The sequence below is a fragment of the Culex quinquefasciatus genome, chromosome 2 (genome assembly GCF_015732765.1).
Source record: "Culex quinquefasciatus strain JHB chromosome 2, VPISU_Cqui_1.0_pri_paternal, whole genome shotgun sequence".
Lineage (NCBI taxonomy): Eukaryota > Metazoa > Arthropoda > Insecta > Diptera > Culicidae > Culex > Culex quinquefasciatus.
The window spans coordinates 156,089,747-156,110,288 of NC_051862.1; the positions used below are offsets into that span (position 1 = coordinate 156,089,747).

General features: G+C 35.6%; 3 protein-coding genes across 3 annotated transcripts in view; 2 read left to right on the top strand and 1 right to left on the bottom strand.

Annotated features, from left to right (window-relative positions):
* Positions 1-1,052: 1,052 nt before the first annotated feature.
* LOC6040127 (26S proteasome non-ATPase regulatory subunit 14) lies at positions 1,053-2,383 on the bottom strand. Its single transcript, XM_001849534.2, has 3 exons — positions 2,007-2,383; positions 1,347-1,942; positions 1,053-1,287 (listed from the first exon to the last, which is right to left on the bottom strand). Exons 1-3 carry the CDS (start codon positions 2,179-2,181, stop codon positions 1,126-1,128), a joined length of 933 nt encoding a protein of 310 aa, XP_001849586.1. The 5' UTR covers positions 2,182-2,383; the 3' UTR covers positions 1,053-1,125.
* Positions 2,384-4,558: 2,175 nt separating this feature from the next.
* Positions 4,559-5,559, top strand: LOC6040128 (protein seele). Its single transcript, XM_001849535.2, has one exon. It carries the CDS (start codon positions 4,721-4,723, stop codon positions 5,339-5,341), a length of 621 nt encoding a protein of 206 aa, XP_001849587.2. The 5' UTR covers positions 4,559-4,720; the 3' UTR covers positions 5,342-5,559.
* A 7,468-nt stretch (positions 5,560-13,027) lies between these two features.
* LOC6040130 overlaps positions 13,028-20,542 on the top strand; it is a 66,050-nt gene continuing 58,535 nt past the window's right edge. The window contains exon 1 of the mRNA XM_038253106.1: positions 13,028-13,246. The gene's annotated coding sequence lies outside the window, so the exon portion shown is untranslated. The remainder of the gene's footprint in view (positions 13,247-20,542) is intronic.

Sequence of the window (20,542 nt, forward strand, 5' to 3'; positions counted from 1 at the left end):
ATTTCAGCTAACAGCTGTCTTCTGTTTATTTTGTTTCACTGATTTTCTAAAACGGCTTCTGTTTACTATCCTCCATTTGATTTCGATTTTACTTATTTGATTCTCTTATTTCTCAACGCTTTTCCACTCTATTTTACCAATATTGATGCTGCTGTAACAAACTATCTGCTTTCCCTTAATTTGGTAGCGATGTAAATTTTGTTTATCGTGTGCCTTTTCTTTATTTATCTATTTGTATAATTTCTAATTTCTAATATCTTTCTTTTACTAGTGATTCTTTACATAGTATATTTCCTTCACTGTCCATTGTTTTGAAATTTCACCTTTTTCTTAAGCAAGTGAGGTTCGAGCCCTTACTCAATTTATGGAATGACACAAATATTACTATTGTACTCTTGAAAAACTTTTCTAAAATGCTTAGGGCCAAAATATTGTAACAAAACACCGCGGCAAAAGAAATAGCAACAGATAAACACGACTCAACACTAGGGAAGATTTCAGGAGAAAACAATACACAGTTTTTGAATTCAAACTAAAAATAAAACAGTTTTTGCTTTAATGAAAATTGGTAAGCACACTATAAATGGTTAGGCGCTTATACTTACATCAAACCCTACATAATGTACCACCCCCGGCCGAGTTAAAATGCGTAACCGGAAAAGAAGGTGTGCATGTCTGGCACGAACACTCAAAGCGTGTTCTAGCGTGTTGCTCGTACTGACTCAGAGCAAGGGTAAGATGTAGGTGTAAGGGCAGTGCGTGTTCGTCGGGAACCTGGTGCATAAGATCGGTCAAGGCCCGTTCTTACACTGAAAATTGCGAATTGCGAATACAACAAGTTTCGAGTAGGAATCTCGTAATCGAGAACGCCAAGGCAATGCTGTAGAGCGAACAAGGCGTCATCAATTAAGAAAGTCACGCTAAAATCAGCCAAAATACTCCATTAAAATATACATTTTAACGAGTTTTCGTAACATTCCTTTTGATAAGATGGCATTTCTCAACAAACACAAAACGCAGTTTCAGCTATTAGTACTTATAAAATAGTAAAGTTTTTTTTAATGATTTAATTTCACAAATAGCGCGTTATTATGATCAAAGTGCCGCCAGGCCCGATTTCAGGTCCTACTTGAACACGATCGTGTCCAGCATCGCACCGAGGCACTGCACGATGTTGTTCGACATCAGGGTGTCCACCTTCTCCTCCAGATGCCGCTTAGGGTCCTGCTTGCCCACGTTCTTGATCGCGAGCTGCTCCGGCGTCATCTTTTCCTCGTCCTCCAGGGCCTAAATTTGAAGAGTTTTTGATTAATTTTAAATTTTGTAAGATATGAAGAAAATTTTACCTTGTTGTAATTCTTGGCCAGCTCGAGCATTTCGCTGATGGTGCTCTCGTTGATGCTGCAGTGCTCCTGGTAGTTGGCCAACGTAAGTCCATCCATCCAGGACTTTTTGTGCAGATTCAGCAGCATCTTCTGCTCGAGTTCGTTCTTCCGGTAGTTGATGCTGATCGAGTAGTAGTGGCGGTTGAGGCCGTGGATCAGCGCCTGAACGGAGGGCTTCTGGAGGTGACCCAGATTCGAGGTGGTCTGGCGCGGTTCCTGGCCCAGCACCAGCATGTTCGGGTTGATCAGTCGGAACGCGTCGATCACGACCTTGCCCTTGACGGACTGGATTGGATCGACGACGACGGCCACGGCACGCTCGGACAGGGCCTCGAACGACTGCTGCGTGTTGATGTCCACGCCGGACAACCAACAACCGAAGCCGGGATGCGAGTGGTACCATCCGACGACCATTTCCGGCCGACCCGTTTGCTTCAGCATGTCCAACATTTTAGCCTGGAACACCGGATCAACCGCCTCGACGGACACTCCCGTTCCAGTCTGGGGCATCGCAAACACGTCAATAACCTGCACCGTGTAATCGTCCACAAACTCTCCTAAAAATCAAATACAAAAACCATTCAAGACAAAGGACCAACTTCCGGACCAAAATCTTCTTACCCAGCATCAGTCCCATAACCTCCATCGGCACTCCGGCCCGACCGTGCTTCAGCATCTTGAGCAGGGCCAGCGACGAGATGTAGACCTGCTCGGCCGTGTCCACGACCGGAGCGTCCGTCGGCGGGGCCTGGGTCAATCCGGGCATAGCGCCACCAAGTCGCAGCAGGCGATCCATTTCTTCTATTAGTGTGTGACTTACAGCTCAAACTACCTAGCAAAACTTGACTCAACTTCCCTTACGTTCGAACTTCCGGAACCGTAGAATCTGCACAAGCAAACAACGGGGACAAAATCGAATGCAGCTGCAGCGTTTTTTTTTTTTGTGTGGCTTTCGGAACGATGGACGATGAGCCGCGACGATGACTTTGGCGTTTTTCTGTTGACGTTCGGTGTGTCGGGAAGTTTGACAAGTTTGAGTGCGGTGTAAAGCTGACGAACGGAGCGAAGTTGGCTGCGATGCGGTGCGGTGTAGAGGATGGAAGGGAGTTGGACGGTGAGCGAGGGGCGAGACAATATTTAGGTCTATTCGAAATCAACTGTCAGATTAGCCCACCGGAGGTCGCGAACGTGTACTTTGTACACAGTTTGTAAGGGCACTTGTAAGAAAGGCGACGCGACTTCCCGAAGGTTAGAGTAAATTTCTCTCGGAATAGGGTACTAAAGCCCTATGTAAATCGAAGGAGAGGCAGCAGCGGCAGCGAAAGCAAGCCAGAGAGGGTGAAGAAACGCCCCAAGAAATCGCTCCCTCTCCTTTGTTCTGCTGTTCGTAAAGCTGTTTCTTGACCCCTTTCCTTCCGATCTGCGTGCTAGCCTTTTCGTATGACACTTTTATAGTTTGTTCCCCGTTGGTTGGTCAAAGACAAACTAAAAAGTGACGAACTGTCACTTTTTACACCGCGCTCACGCACACTATCTAAACAAACGTTTGGTAGTGTCTGGAAACTCCGTGTAAAAGGAGTGTCAAACTAAAAAGTGACCCCGTTCGTTTGACAACAGTTGGTGTCAAACCATCGGGGTTTGAATGTAATCAGTTTTGAAGCACTCATTCGAATTAGTGAGCAATCAAATAAGTGGAGATTCCGAGGAGTTAAATTCGAATTAACGAATCCACTCTTTAATCGAATCAAGAAGAAAAGAATCGTATTTTTCTTACTTTGAACATCAAATTCGAGTTCTGCGATCCCATTTTTATCAAATATGAATGGTTAATTAGCAATTAAATTACCAAATGCATTTTTAACTATGTTTCGTCACAGCCTTTTTGCGCCATCTTGAAAAAATCTAAATCATTTGAGAGTAATTTTGAGGTCAAACTTAAGCTTGACAATCAAAAATAAGATAAAGAAAATATATTTTTTATCGAGATTCGATTATCCAAAGTAAAATTTTTTGCAAGGCCTTCCTTCGGGTAAACAAGTCTGGACCTTATCTACACGCACGTTTAAAATTACTCAGTCAAAACCGAACCTTCTCAGAAATTAGTAATGGGGGCATCTGACTAATTTGAATGAATTTCACTCAGATCTGGGTGAATATCACTCAGTTTTCACGAAATTCTGAGTGAAATTCACTCAAATCTGACAAATGTCCCCTTTACTCATTTCTGAGTACGTTCGGTTTTGTCGAAAACTGAGTGATTTTGAACGTGCATGTTCCATTTTTTATTACTGATATTTTTATTTATTTTTTCTTCTATTTTATTTTTGATTTTTTAAATTTCAGAATTCCATATTTTTAAATTTTGGATTTTATTTTGAATTTTTTTAATTTTTCAAGTTTAAATCTAAAGATTAGATTTTTATTTATTTTTTGTTTTTTATTGTTTTAGAATTTTGAATTCTACGCTTTAAAATTTCAATTTTTTTATTTTTGATGCCTCGAATTTCAAACTTTAGGATTTTTTTTATTTTACGGTACATTCTGAAATGCCACGTGGCGTGTACCTTCGGAAGAAACGGACACGGAAACGGATGATATTTTTTTTTATTTATATATAAATAAAAAAAAGTGGGGTCAAAAATTTTCAAATCTTAAAAACTATTTTTTATTACGGCAGTCCGACACACCCCTCGGTGTCGGTGTAAAATATCCATGACATGACAGTTTTCGTGAGTTGCGCGTATCCACCGACAGATGGCAAGTGGGCCTCGTCGGAGTCCGCCCATTAAATACGCTACTCAAAATTTGCTTGGGAAACTTTTTTTTCGTGACGGTTTTCGTGGCACGCTCCCTCCAACTTTTCGAGACTAATATTTTAAATTGGCGTATCTCTGAACAAGTTTTTCAACAAAATGATTTCAGAATGCTTATTTTGCCGTTTAAAACCGAAATAAGGCAAAAACTATATTTATTCAAACTATTTGCCATTTTCAAATGTTTGGCTAGATAACATCGAAGGCCGCCATCTTAGGCCCACTGGGCCCACAAAAAGAGGTACGCTCAGTTTGTATGGAAGCTGTCAACATGCTCCCGGGCTGAAAATATCCAATCCCCCTTTCGTACCGGTAAATTCGGTAAAATTCCACACCGGCAACTCTTGACATTTCCCCAAAACGTCAAACAAACCGACCAATCTTGCGATGATACGTGTTTATTTTCGTTAATCACCGTCCAAAACCCGTTTATCTCGGCAGACCTGAACCAGAACGTTCCTAAACCAGCTACTCGCCGGAACTCCTCGCCAGGACGGTAAGCCACCACACACTTCCAGAGCCATGAAGTCCGAAACCTGCTACCTGTTGGCCGTGGGGACCATCATCCTGGGCACGTTGGCCAGTTTGACCGCGGGTCAACATCCGGCAGCGCGACCCTTCAGTAGTAAAGAGGTCAAGTGCCTTGTGTGTAAGGCTACGATGACCGAAATGGAGCTGGCCGTGGGCAAGGTCGATCCCAAGAAGAAGATCGACGTCGGAGACTACCGGTTGGACGCGACCGGAGATTCCAAGAAGAAGAAGACTATTTTGTACTCCAAGTCGGAGATGTACCTGACCGAGCTGATGGAAACGGTGTGCGACCGGATGGACGACTACGCCAAGGCGCGCTACAAGCGAAACGGCCGCCCGACGGTGCTGAAGATGATGACCGAGAACGGAATGAACCCGGAAATGTCCGAGGTTGACTTTGTCCAGGAGGGCGATCTGAACAAATCGCTGAAGCACCTCTGTCTGGAGATTGTCGAGGACCAGGAGGAAGCCATCCTGAAGCTGTTCATGCAAGAGGGAAGTGTCAAGGACACGGACATTAAACTGTGCTCCGAGTTGGCCGGCATTTGCAACGAGCAACCAATCGAGGACGATTACCAGTACGAGGGAAGCGACGAACGGGACGAGCTGTGAGCCAGGGTGGACAAAAATGTAATAACACGTTAGGAACAAAGACAAAATACTACCGAGCCAATGCGTGGAGTTTTTGGGTGCCAAGCATTTAGTACTGCGATAAGCTCAATTTTACAATAAAGTTAAGGGAGAGAGAGAATGCATTTTCGTTGCCGCTTTGTTAAAGAAGCTAGACATATTTATAAGGGGAAAGATGAAAAATAAAGATTTTTTTCAATGAATTTAGATTTCTTTTTTACCTTGAAAATGAGAATACGCCGTTCTAGTTCTAGCCATTGCTAATTAATTTATTTTATTTGCTGAACGTAATTGTATATTATCGTCTATCGATAGCTATCATTATCTCAGGAAATTCCAACTAGTCTAATAATTTGCCACTCTACGCATAAACGTCCCATTGTTTGACAATTTTGGCATTTGGCCATCGAATTGTCTGTTTAGGTATATATTTGAAAAAAAAACGTTTTCAATAATTCTCGATTTTTTTCAATAGGTCCTATAAACATATGAAACACAATAGCTGATAGGACCTTTAAAAAACAAAACTCTAAAATTGTACTTTGTTCGGATAAACTGTAATAATAGCAAAACATGCCAAACACAATAACTGATCACTATTTTCTGCATATTTTTTTATAGTTGTCTGCTCTACAACTTTGTAGAACACAATTAACTCTCTCAAAAATAAACCTGCAAAAAAACATGAAATTTGAAAATAAATAATTTTGTTATAAACGAAAAAATGTCCCTTCTGGGTTATTGCAGATTCGAAAAGTACATAAACATATGAAACATAACATAATGTAAAAAAAATCTCAGCAAGTGGTTTGAATTTGAATTATCAGATCAGGCTATTAAACAATTTTAAATTTAATTTATTTAAATTTATTTAGGCCATTGCAAATATTTTTTGAAGTTTATGTCTCTCGGCTCTGACCAAAGTCGAGGTGGGGGGGCAAACAAATAAAAAAAAATAAAAATTGAAATTACGAGCCATGGTTTCAAAATTTTAATTAAAAAAGTGTCGAGTTGTTTTGCCATTATTAGTTACCAAAAAATCTAAGTATTGACGAAAATTTTATTTTTTGCGAAAAATATTTTTTTTGCGGTGCTGTACATTGGAATTACATAAAAAATCAAAAAAAAATTAAACGTGCCCAAACATGCTAAATACGATTATCATTGCAGAAAAATGCATTTTAGATTGGTTTCAGTTGATTAGACTTCTATTTTCATGGAAATTTTGAAGTTTTTTGGACAAATATTTTTTTGCCCGCTGATTTTTCAGACCAATTTTGAAGGGGGGGTGGCGAAAGTGTTTTAAATATTTTCGTAATTCGGAATTTAAACATTTCTGTATCTCGAAGCCATTGCATCGTATCAAAAAGTGGTCAAAGACAAACTTGTAGGAAACTCGACAGGCCTTCCGAAAAAAATACACTGGATGAGAAAAACACGCCACTTTTATTAGATTTTCTGATTTTTATGTTTAAAAGTCAAATTTGAGTGGGAGCCCACGATTTTTTTAAAGCTCGTCCAATTTCCCATAAGATTGCATTTGACCAATTCAACATACGAGAATTTAATTTTTTAACATTCTGCATTGTTTGAAGAAATTTAATTTGGTCCAAAAAAATGGATTCCAGATGAAGGAATAAATGAAATCTTTTAACATCGTATTTTTTAACAAACATGCAAATTAGGAAAATTCTTCATTTACGAGTAAATTGAACATTTAAACTCCACCCAACCTGTCAACCCACAAATACAAACATTTGACTTATTCGGCAGTACAGGGTTAACATTGACAAATAATTTATTTATTTAATTATTTATTTGAAACAAGCCTTTCCCGACAAACTTCGTTCTGCCTTTTTGTTTTGTTTCTTGACGTTTTTAGTTTGTTTGCTTATTCAGCCTTCTGTGATCAAAATTTGGTTTTACGTAAATTTTCCCATACAATCTGCAGATGCTCCGGAATCGGTCTCAGAGTGGCCAAAGTGGCCATTTTTTAGCATATAAACCTTCCTTGGGCTTACACGAACCTAACGCAACAAAAGGCCTCGATCCGACGTTCCGTGTTCAACTGATTCGCGTTCGAACAAAACCATCGAATTTTTTTATATATATAGAAGATAGATGAATTTTGTAAATATTTTAATATGCAATCAAATATTTAAATTTGACCAAAATAGGGTCGCAGAACTCGATTTAACATTAAAAGTAAGAAAACAAAAAAATACGAGTTTTTTTTATCATGATTCGATTATCCGAAGTCCCATACAAACCTTCGGATAATAGAAACTTTGGATAATCGAGGCTTTGGATAATCTTCCTTGACCTGATCAAAAGTGTTAACTGTTATCGTACCCAATAAATCAACCAATTACAAATCTAGTCTGAACTGTATTTTACTGTATTTTAATTCTCAACATGCTTGAAATAAATATTAACTGCCAAAGAAAGACATTTTTGCAAAATGATCAGCAACCCCAATGTTTATCACATCACGTGTTGCCGGAAAAATAAAATTACCCCACATTAGACAAAAAAAGCGAGCATCACGGATTTGTTGTGAGTCTCCTGCATTCAACTCAACGGCCACTGCGATCAAAACAGTAAAGCGTATAAAACATCTCGCAGAGGTCAACCGTAACTGACCATTATAACTGACATAATAAATTGAGAGAGTTACTGTTAAATATTTAGGTAAAAACTTTGTTTTTTTTAAAGCTGTTTGTTAACGATGGGTTTTAATTTTTCAGATAACAAATGCCAAATTTGCTTAAATAAAGTATTTTAAATACACTTTTTCTAATAAAAATAACCCTTTTTTATACAATTGAAATTATTAAAAATTTCAGTTTCGTTATTAAAATCCATTTTTTTCTAAATGTTAAAAAATGTACCAATTAAAATGCATTAAATTCAGAACAAATAATAGTTAACAAGCTAAGGATGGACGATTCCATCGTTAAATTGATCGGTCAGTCGGCGCTGGTTACACATGGCCTAACATTTGGATCAACAACCACCGGCGGGCTGGGGCAAAACAAACTCAATGTAATGAAATTACTTACCATCAGAGATGTTGTTGGTATATAAAACTCACACACTCGGTGGGTGCCTTCAAACGCAGCTTTGATGGGGGGATGATCAACTGATTTTTTGATTATTTTTGTAGGTTGTTTTCGGGCCAAAAATGATGACGATGATGATCTCTCATGGCCGTCCACGTGGTTATAAAACAAGGATTATGGTTTTCACGCTCGGCTTGGCGGCAAAATTCAATTTCTAGACTGCTGCTGCTGCCGAAGATGACCCAGAGGCGAATTAATTTCGATGCGCATGTGAAAAACAGATTTTGATGTGTTTTCCAGACTGGCCACGGAATTTCTATACGCGTGAAGCGCACGCGAGAGATAAGCGCATTACGCGCGGGAGCCGATCTACAGAAGTAGATTGCAAAGACATAACCGGCGACCTCGTGGTAGCGGGCTGTGATTATGAGTGCGGTGTGGTCAGCAGCATTGCAACCAGAAGCTTTTGGACGATTGCAACATTGCTGGTTAACCACTTTTCTTAGTTTGACGAATTTTACCTTGTTCAGGAGATCTTTTTGAGCAACTCTTGTTCTAAGAAAAACTATTCTTCTTTAATGCTCTCATTTTATGTAAATTACTAGTTAATTTATCTTGTTATTTTTTCACATATTAAAAATTCTTCATTTAAAACTCAAAATTTTCAATTCATTGATTCACAATAAACACAATAAAATCCAGTCTACAACAAAAGTTTAAACATTAGAACAACTTTGAGGTTGTCTATGTTCTAAATCTTCATTAAAATTCTACCTCATATACAATTCCTTCAACACCGTTTCCAAATAAGAATTTCTAGTAAGTTCTAGCACGTCATGTGCCACAGTTCAGCGGTTTATTTATTCTGAGTGTTTCATTCACTTCTGTTTCGTTCAGCTTGTGCTTGTGCGGCTTAATTAAAGTAATCGCATCATACAACAACAACAACAATGCTGTTTTTGTTGCTGTTGGTAAAAACACACAAAATATAAGCAAAAATGTATAGGGGAACGAACCGCAGCTTTGGAAGCTCCCCCCGGTGCGGTGTGCACGTGTACAGTGGTGGGCAAAATAATATATTCAGTAGTCAAGGAACACATTTTTTTTTGCTAAACTATAACTAACATATTGTTTTTGACCAGTCAAAGTCTTCTATAAGTTAGTTTTAAATATTTCTTTATTTTCTTTAAATTAAAAATAGTTATAAATGGGCATTTCCAACATATATTTAAAATTACCCGGTTAATAAACGTGTTGTAAAATTAATCAAGTCGACAAATCGATCGTTCGTGATTTTTTTAAATATTTTTCCAATGAATTATCTTCGAGGTATTTTTGGATTACGCAGATTGATCTTTATAAAGACTATAGTCGGATCCGGATAGATTTTTAATAAGATTAGATAAATTAAATGTTCAAAAATAGTCGTCTCCCTGGGTCCTGTCGCTGCTAGGCAATTGGACTCACAATCCAAAGGTTGTCTGTTCGAATCCCGGGGTGGATGGAAGCTTAGCTTGGAGCTTGGAAAAGAGATTTGCAATTGCCTCAACAACCAAGCCTTCGGACAGTAGGCTTGATTTTCAAGTTTCAAGTCTTGCAATCGAGAACGCCAAGGCAATGCTGTAGAGCGAATAATTTATGTATTTATTTTTACAAGGCAAAATTTAAGAATTTGTCGAATTAAGTTACACTCTTTTTTTCAAAAAAGTGCAACAAAAATAAACTCAAGCAAATCTTTTTTCCGTGCTTTAAGGTATATTCGTAGAAAACACTTGAAATTTATTCAAAGTATTATTTTGTAACTGTAAACAGCCTCAAGTTTAATTGATCTTTTTTTATTTTTTTAAAGCTTGTTAAATTTTTAGCACATTCATAGAAATGTTATGGAAATGTTATGTAACTTACAGTAAATTGATTTTGGATGGCCGTTGAAAAGCCTGATTTTCAAATTTCAAAACAAAAAGTATCATAAAATACTGTAAGCGTTATTAAATTTATGCCTCTTTTAAAAATTGCAAAATTCCAATATATTTTTTCCCTGCGTTTTTTTTATTCTGTTGTCCCAAAATTTGTAGAAAGTCTTGATGGTCTTGAGGTTTGATACTTTAAATTTTGCATTTTTGCAAAAAAAACAAATTAAAGGTTTAATAGTTTTTCCTATTGGAGGTTAAAAAAAAAACAAAGTGAAAAATGCTCAAATTGATAAAAATAAAAAAAAACGTTTTAATTTGTATGAATAAGTTCTCATTGCATATGATTTTTCTGAGAAAAAGACCACTTTTGGCATGTTTTCTTTGATCAAAAGATTCGATTATCAGTGAAGTGAAATTGTTCCCGGGGATTTCAGATAATCTAGTCTGGACTGTTATAGAAAACATCTCCTTTCAACTTTATTCAGTTTATTTTTAAAGTTTCATTGCACTCAAAAATACAAGCTTTATTGTTGCGTGTAACTAAATCAACAATCTAAACCCAATTTAGTTTTTTTTTTATTTATTGAACATCAAAATGAACGGGAACCTTTTTTTTCTAAAAAGTAATTATAGTTTCAATCGAAATAAAAAAAATCTTCTTGGCTACTTGAAGACACTTTGTTTAACTTATTTTTTTCAATTCAGTTCATTTAGTTCTCAGCAATTAATAGTTCTCTCAGTTTTTTCGATAAAATTTATGTTGTAGACATGAGCACATATAGAAACATTCATTTTTTTCATTTTAAATTAACCTACTCAAATATTGAAAAAAAAAAATAATCAAATTTATAACAAATTTTACTGCAATTTAGAAATAAGTTTGCCTTCGGAACAAATTAATTTCTTTATTTACATTTTTACATGTTTAACTTAACTAATTTTATTACCGAATTAACAATTTTACATCATGTGTAATTGGCTGGTTCATAGAGATTTGGTGTTTCTTGCAACTATTTATTTTTCATTTACCGCTTGGTTACAAAAAGTTTTTTTTTTAAACTATTGAACAAAAACTAGAGAAAATGAGGCCAAAAACCTTTATGAATTAAAATTTATAAAAGTTCGTTTTTGATTTGATGACGTTCCATTTGACGTGAAATATAAAATATATTTGGTTTCTTGTAATTTGAATGCTTCAAATCGCATGACAGCCTTCTAGCACAATCTAGCACATGAATGTCCCATATGCAAAACACCAAGCTGAGCAAAATGGAAAGCAAATTTTAAGGTTAGCGTGTAATGATTTCACGAAAAGTGTGGTTTTATAGAGTTATCTAGAGCAAAGTACACGGCATAGCGGAAACAAAATATTTTAAATCGAGATGGGAGATTTACATGTATATATAGATGTGTTTCACCTACCTGATAAGATTATGTTCGATTCAAAATATTCTTTCGGTGAAAATTGCGTTTATCAGGAAAAAACGTATTTTCCCAAATAAAATACCAAGGAAGGAAACTAGAAGCTTAAGTATTTTTTTTATAAATTGTAAAAAAGCCCTTATTATATGTCGTATTTTAAAATGTTTTGCAATTATTTTACAGTTGACTAATATAAACTTTCAAAAAAAAGTATCAAAATTTTTAATAGCTTGAAAAAAAAACTTTATTTTCTGAAAATGCAATTTTCTTCGATAGAATATTTTGAATCGAGCATATTCTTAATCACAAAGGTGAAACACAATTTTCTACGTATAAATCTCTCGTGGGTCATCTCGATTTATAATATTTTCCTCTGGCCATACCGTGAAGTACTATTTTTTACAGTTTTTCTGCTAGTTCGCATGTTTTTAAATCTGACTGCAACATTTTCTGAAATGTGATAAATAATTCGTCAAATTTGTTTTTTACGTTAAAAAAATAGACTAACTTTATGTGTTGTTATTCAGACTTTCTTTCTTAAAAAAATATTTTTTTATGCTGTCTAAAAAAATAAAAATTGGTGTGAGTTCCAACATTTTGACCACTATGATTATTCTTACTATTATACCTCCTATTATACCTCCAGGCAGACTATAGCCTTCATAGATTCCTATGGCCTAAAATTAGACAAATTGAGTGGTTGTTATCTTTTTCGTAATTCTATAATCCGAAGTGAAGGACTTTGGAAGTCTGGACTAAAGTCAAACATATTTTTAAATTATTGTCCAACTGAGAAAAAAAAACAAATTATTCTATTCAAAATAAAATTATTCTATAAAACAAAGAAGTTTATTAAAAATGCAAATCACCACGCGTGGCCACCACTGTAAACCTCGCGCGCGCACACCGCGTGGCCATCGGCGTGGCATGTCCGCGGCCTCCCGGCATGCTCGGGCAAGCAATCCCGGGTGCAAAACAGCAGTCAGTCAGTGGCAGTTCGCCGTCGTTGTCGCGGTTTTGTTGTTGAATATCGCGAAAACCTCGCAGAGTTCAGTCTGTTCCGCCGCGGCGTCAATCAAACATCGTAGCGCCACACCGTCAATAAAAGTGTTCTCGTGAAAGCTCAGCCGGAAAGCTTCGTCAGCGGAAACCTTGGGTTATTGGCAGCCTCTGTTTGGGGCTGGAAATAGAACTGAATTAAGGGTTCGGTAGACCGTTTTGATAGTCGTCGCACGCTAAGGTCATTTGGAAGTTGTGAATTAAAAAAAAACAAGAACTGTGCTTGCGTGTCAAGCTAAGTGATTAATTGAACAAAAAAAAAAGGAAATTGTGTGATAAAAGAGCAAAAAACATCGGAACAAAACAGAAATAACACACACACTCGGGGTGAATTCCACAGCTGACAAGGTGTTTGTCGATAAGACTGATAGTGTGAGCAAGAGGTGATAAGGGCCTACATTGAGAAGTGTGTTATTTGGCCAACAAAGCAGGTGAACCGAACTCAAAAGTGGTCGTCGGAGCTAAAGTGCAACCGTCAGCTAATTGGAAAACCCCCTTATTTTCACCGAAGTAGGGGAAATATACCCTTTCTAATCAAACACCTATCTTCGTCATATCGAGAGTTTGATGCTCGATTAAAGCTCCAAAAATACTATTTAGGCTGTAAACTTACCAGCAACAGCACCGCCTCGAGTAAGCACGCAAGTGTATGCCACTCACTGGCCAAAAAGATCAAATTTAATGAACTTTTGATCATAATTTCTATTTTGCGAGACCATTTCTCATCATTTTGGTGGCACACACATCCACACGCAAGATCAGAGGTTGACTGCTTAACGAAAGTCGCCATCAATATCATTTCACTTGCGCTAACGATTTTAAAGCGCTTAAAATATAAAATTGCTTCCAACTACCGGCAACATGTTCCTTTCGCCATTACTTAGTCACTAACTTGAAAAATAATCCCGAAAAATTTGAATAATTAGCAAGCACCATCAAAAAAACAAACGCGCTATGTCTTTTGACGTTTCAATTTTGACCACCCATTCCAAACGAAGGCTGAAGAAAACCGAGCGAGAAGCGAAGGCAAATAAAGAACAAAGGGTGGCCACCAACACCACCAGCAGCGCTTGTGGTGTTGCCAGGAAACTTTCTCTATAAATGCTACTTTTCGTGAGTGTTCGCTCAAAATTTCATCAATTTTGGCAGCACGAAGCAGACCCAAAAGAGCGTTGGTAGAAAAAAAGAACTAAGCTGAAAATAGAAAAATGGGCGTGGCCCAATGCACACGACTGATTAGAATGCGTTTTTGAAATATTTTTTTAAAATGCTTGTAAAAGGAATAGCATAACTTTTAATAAAAGTGAAAATAAACAGAAATGTTCACAAAAAGTTGCTCTACTCGTTGGTGTACTTGGTTTTACTGAATTTCAAGGAACACTCCAGATTATCCAGCATCATTCAAACAAGACCGCTTATTAGGCTTAAAATGGGTTTATTTCCCCTATGCCGGTAAGTTTGTGTACTTTACGGTTTCAGCTAAACTAGCCGCATGGAGAACCATTGAGCCGTGATTGCTTGAGCAGATGGATTGCTTCAGATATTTATTATTTTTTTTTTTGCTTTTTGCAAACGTGGACGCTTGAACGACGTGGAAAATTGGTTTTGTTTCATCAGTGAGGCTTGATGTGTGCTAGGGTTGTTGCTTCAGCTGATGGTTGTTTTTGTTTTTTTTAATCGTGAGCAATTCTCTGAGATTTCGGTCATTCGATTTTTTTTGTATTTTTTAATCCGGCTGAAACTTTTTTGGTGCCTTCGGTATGCCCAAAGAAGCCATTTTGCATCATTAGTTTGTCCATAAAATTTTCCATACAAATTTGGCAGCTGTCCATACAAAAATGATATGTGAAAATTAAAAAATCTGTATCTTTTGAAGGAATTTTTTGATCGATTTGGTGTCTTCGGCAAAGTTGTAGGTATGGATATGGACTACACTGAAAAAAAATTATACACGGTAAAAAAATTTTTGGTGATTTTTAATTTCACTTTTGTCACTAAAACTTGATTTGCAAAAACACTATTTTTATTTTTTTATTTTTGATATGTTTTAGAGGACATAAAATGCCAACTTTTCAGAAATTTCCAGAATGGGCAAAATCTTTGACCGAGTTATGATTTTTGAATCAATACAGATTTTTCAAAAATCGAAATATTGGTCGCAAAATTTTCAACTTCATTTTTCGATGTAAAATCGAATTTGCAATCAAAAAGTACTTTAGTGAATTTTTGATAAAGTGCACCGTTTTCAAGTTATAGCCATTTTTATGTAACTTTTTTGAAAATAGTCGCAGTTTTTCATTTTTTTAAATTAGTGCCCATGTTTGCCCACCTTTGAAAAAAATATTTTTGAAAAGCTGAGAAAATTCTCTGTATTTTGCTTTATTGAACTTTGCTGATACGACCCATAGTTGCTGAGATATTGCTATGCAAAGGTTAAAAAACAGGAAAATAGTTGTTTTCTAAGTCTCACCCAATCAAGCCACCATTTTCTAATGTCGATATCTCAGCAACTATAGGTCCGATTTACAATGTTAAAACATGAAACATTCGTGAAATTTTCCGATCTTTTCGAAAAAAATATCTTCAAAAATTTAAAATCAAGACTAACATTTCAAATGGGCGTAATATTAAATGTTTGGCCCGTTTGAAATGTTAGTCTTGATTTTAAATTTTTGAAGATATTTTTTTCGAAAAGATCGGAAAATTTCACGAATGTTTCATGTTTTAACATTGTAAATCGGATTTTTAGTTGCTGAGATATCGACATTAGAAAATTGTGGGATGTTTGGGTGAGACTTAGAAAACAACTATTTTCCTGTTTTTTAACCTTTGCATAGCAATATCTCAGCAACTATGGGTCGTATCAACAAAGTGCAAAAAAGCAAAATATAGAGAATTTTCTCAGCTTTTCAAAAATATTTTTTTCAAAGGTGGGCAAACATGGGCACTAATTTAAAAAAAATGAAAAACTGCGACTATTTTCAAAAAAGTTACCTAAAAATGGTTATAACTTGAAAACGGTGCACTTTATCAAAAATTCACTAAAGTACTTTTTGATTGCAAATTCGATTTTACATCGAAAAATAAAGTTGAAAAATTTTTGCGACCAATATTTCGATTTTTGAAAAATCTGTATTGATTCAAAAATCATAACTCGGTCAAAGATTTTTGCCCATTCTGGAAATTTCTGAAAAGTTGGCATTTTATGTCCTCTAAAACATATCAAAAATAAAAAAAATAAAAATAGTGTTTTTTTGCAAATCAAGTTTTAGTGACAAAAAGTGAAATTAAAAATCACCAAAAATTTTTTTACCGTGTATAATTTTTTTTCAGTGTAGTCCATATCCATACCTACAACTTTGCCGAAGACACCAAATCGATCAAAAAATTCCTTCAAAAGATACAGATTTTTTAATTTTCACATATCATTTTTGTATGGACAGCTGCCAAATTTGTATGGAAAATTATATGGACAAACTAATGATGCAAAATGGCTTCTTTGGGTATACCCAAGGCACCAAAAAAGTTTCAGCCGGATTAAAAAATACAAAAATTAAAATTAAAGAAAAAAGACCGATTCCGTAGAGAACTGCTCCGTGGGATGTGTCGCTGATAGGGATGCATCCACTAATCAGTAATGACACGTGATGTAATGTAGTGATTTGAGTGTTTATTTTAATCATCAAAAAATATATTTTCAAATCTTCAAAACACACTTCGTTTCTTTTTGAATAAAATAAAAAAATGCAAGAAATTTCACTCTTTGGACTTTCGGTTATTTAGATAACTTTAGATTAGTACTTCAGAAGTTAGGCTTAAAAATATGTCTGCAAAAATTTAGATGATTGCTAGAACGATGTTTTAACAAAAAAGCCATAATGCAAGATTTTCCAACAAGGCCGTTACATTTTTTTCTATGTTTATGTAACCCCCTCCATTCAAAATTGGTTTGAAAAATCAATGGGCAAACATTTTTTTCCCAAGAAACTCTTAAATTTTAATGGAAATAAAAGTCAAATCAACTGAAAATAATCTAAATTGCATTGTTTTGCATACTGTCAATACTGAGACATTTTTTAAACTAATGATTGAAAAACAACTGGACTAGTGTAAAATGGATTTTTAAACCCTTTTTTTCATTCAAATTTTAAACTATTGCGAAACCGTGTCGTGTCTGGACTGTACTGATATTATCTGAGGATATTCAATTCCAGCAACAATAGCTTACAGGTCCATTTAAAAAATCTCTAGAATTGACCTCTGCGGCCCAAAAATGTCTGAGAAATTTTAATTTCCTTTTATATGCATTTTTTTCAATCTGATAAGGAATAGAGTTTATCGAGGGAGCAATAATTAAAGATTGTGATTCCTAATTTCAAGCGAAATGTATTTAAAAAAAATGATATCAGTTATACCGACATTTTTTAAAGAGTGTAACCGTTGCACTGTAACCCTTTTTCTGTAGGGCGCCCAATTTACCGGGTTTAAATTTTTTCGGAAACGGGATCCTGGGATTGTTTATGCTTAATTTTCACAATTTTGAAGAGAAATGTCTAAAAAATAGCTAAAGGAATGTTTACAGGATTTTGGGCTAATTCCAAAAATTAAAAAATTATAAACTTTTATGTTAGTTTGGGAAGCACTTTTACTGTAATTTTCAATTTCTTATTTTTATAAATAATTTATGATTTCTTAAAATGCTTAAAAGTGTCACTTTTTATTTTTTTTTATTTTAAACAAATAGAAGTAAAGAATATCATGTTTTGCAATACAGAATGTAGGATCTAGGATCTTGAGCTTTTAGAAACACAAATTTTTATTAACTTTTTAAATTTATTTTCATGGTATTAAGAAAAAATTTCAATTCCAAAGAAAATCTCTTTAAAAAATACTTTGAAATACTTCAAGTGCATTTTTGTTAGATCAAACCAGCAACTCGAAAAAAATAAATAAAAAAAATCACTTTTATTTAAAAATAGATTTAAAGAAAAATCCTGGGATCCAAAAATCCAAATGGAAAACAATCAAAATTTTCTCAAAATATTATCAATTTCAATTAAAAACCAGTTTTCCATGAATCGTTTTACTGTTTATACAATTAATTGTTTTAAAAGGTGTTTTTAGGAGATTTGCATGATCTTGGTATTATTACAGTTACGGAAACTTGCATTGAGTTAAATTTATAGCTTCTAACTTTATATTCATAGGTTCCTTTAACCCTCTATTGCCCAATTTTTTTTCCTTTTATTTATATTTTTCCCGTGTTAAGGAGGTCATTATGAGCATATTTTGTTCTTCAAAAATTTTACTTCTCTTGTTTTATGTTTTTCGCGTTTGATTTTCAGTATTTATATTTGCATTTATATTGTTTGGTTTATGTTTGTTTATGATAGTATGTGGCTAATACTATCACCTCTTATCATTACCTATTGTCTATTAAGTTTTTTCATGTTTTTTTGGCATTAATTTTACATTTTTTACTCTAGAATGAAACCATAATAAAAACTGCTTTAAAATGCTTAGAGGTATAGTCTGGCACAATATAAAAATCACTGCATACTTATTGTTACATATAATAAAGAAAATATCAGTGGAAAACACAGCCAAAGTTGACCCCAAATTTTTTTTAGCATTGGCAAAGTCACATAAAACAAGTCACACTTTTAACCCTAAAATACACATAAATTTTTAGAGTTCTTCTTTCCAATGCTTTTTAAAGATCAAAAATTGGTCAACAAAATGATTTTTGGCGAATTTTTAGATCGAAGCTTGCCTAGAGGCCCGCCCCGGGCATTCTAACATCTAATTTGGATTTTTTTTTTGTATTCTAATAAAATTTGACATAAAGTTAGTTGCTTAGTTTGAATACATTTGTTTGAACAAATGTAAAAAAGCAGCATGAATTTTTTTTGCAGTATGTTATAGTGATTCCAGTTCCATAATTTAGCCGGGACTGTGGTGTAGGGGTAAGCGTGATTGCCTCTCACCCAGTCGGCCTGGGTTCGATCCCAGAAAGTCCCGGTGGCAAATTGTGAGACGAGATTTGTCTGATCACGCCTTCCGTCGGATGGGGAAGTAAATGTTGGCCCCGGACTAACCTAAAGGTTAGGTCGTTAGCTCAGTCCAGGTGTAGGAGTAGTCTCCCTGGGTCCTGCCTCGGTGGAGTCGCTGGTAGGCAGTTGGACTCACAATCCAAAGGTCGTCAGTTCGAATCTCGGGATGGATGGAAGCTTAGGTGTAAAAAGAGGTTTGTAATTGCCTCAACAATCAAGCCTTTGAACACATAGTTTCGAGTAGGAATCTCGCAATCGAGAACGCCAAGGCAATGCTGTAGAGCGAATAATTTGTTTTTGATTTGAGTAATTCCAGTGTCCATTTGTTTTACTTTAACGGTGCACAGCAACCAGAACTTTTGCACCCAGATTTTTTTTGCAGACATTTTAGTATCTTTAAAACTACGGGTACTATCGAAATATTTTTTAATTCTTCCCCTAAAATACTGTCCACAAAGTAATTTACAACAAAGTTTCACTAATTTTACAATCCCGTAGTTGCAGGATTGGGTCCGTAAGTTTGACAATTTTGGAATAAGAAGACAACAACATCCTTCGTTGCTGTGCACCCTTTTAATGATCATTTTTTAACAATCTGCAGTTACTGTGTACTTTCTATTGGTGGCCCAGATTTCATCTAGTGTGGCAAATTTCGCAATTATTTTTGCCAATTGTTAAATTACAGTAATAGCGGCCAGCTCGGCAGCACCGGCTAAAGAAATAAAAGTGCCCAAATTGCATAATTGGATTATCTAGCCCCGGTTCAGTCTCTCTGTTTCATACATGTGATACACATTTCTCGAAAAACAAAAGCTTTCACAACCGACACTGACAAAGAGCGCGCGTGTATTATCTTTAATAACATATAAATTAAATGTTTTACACCATATTTGCCCCTCTTCCTCCCCGCCTTGTGTTGCGATCATATCGATATGCATCTCTCGACAACTCTACATGGTAGAAAGTTTTCATGATTTTTGCATTTTCCCCCCCTTTCGTTTAGATGACAGACAGCCAACACAACTTTCATTTAGCAAAACAAAACGTTTTATTGAACCAACCGGCGGCGTAACCGAGAATGAATCACATCATTTTTGAAACATGTGCGCGCCGCGAAAATATTCGAACTTGAACGTGATGGAATTTTTAATATGCTTCTCAGCCGCTAATAGGCTTGCCGGTGGTGGAGTTTCTTTTGGCAACTTTGCGCGCAGCACTTTGCAGGTGTCCGAAGCCGTATGGATTTTTGAAAACGTGCGTTTTCTTTTTGATGGCCACACACTGCCTGGCTTTGGACAGGCGTTTTGGGAAGTTTTCGCCGGACTTGGCGGAGTGGCCATTTTCGAGCAATGCCTTAATGTACCGAGACAATCAGATAGAATTGCTAAATAAATTCAAGCTTCTATTGAAAAAAAAAATATTCAACTTCAAAATTCAAGAGACTAAAAACCTGTTGCTTTAAACATAATTCTGTTTGTTTTGAAAAGTGTTTTTTTTTTCAGCATTTTTTAATTATTTTTTATTGATTTGGCGCCCAAATTTGGCAATTCCCAAAATTTGGCAATTCATCGGTAAAAGGGATTAAACATTTATTTTGGTAATTTCTAATAAATTGTTATAATGTTTTGCCCTTGATAAGTTGGACAAATCTGACTATTCTCAAATAATTTTCAA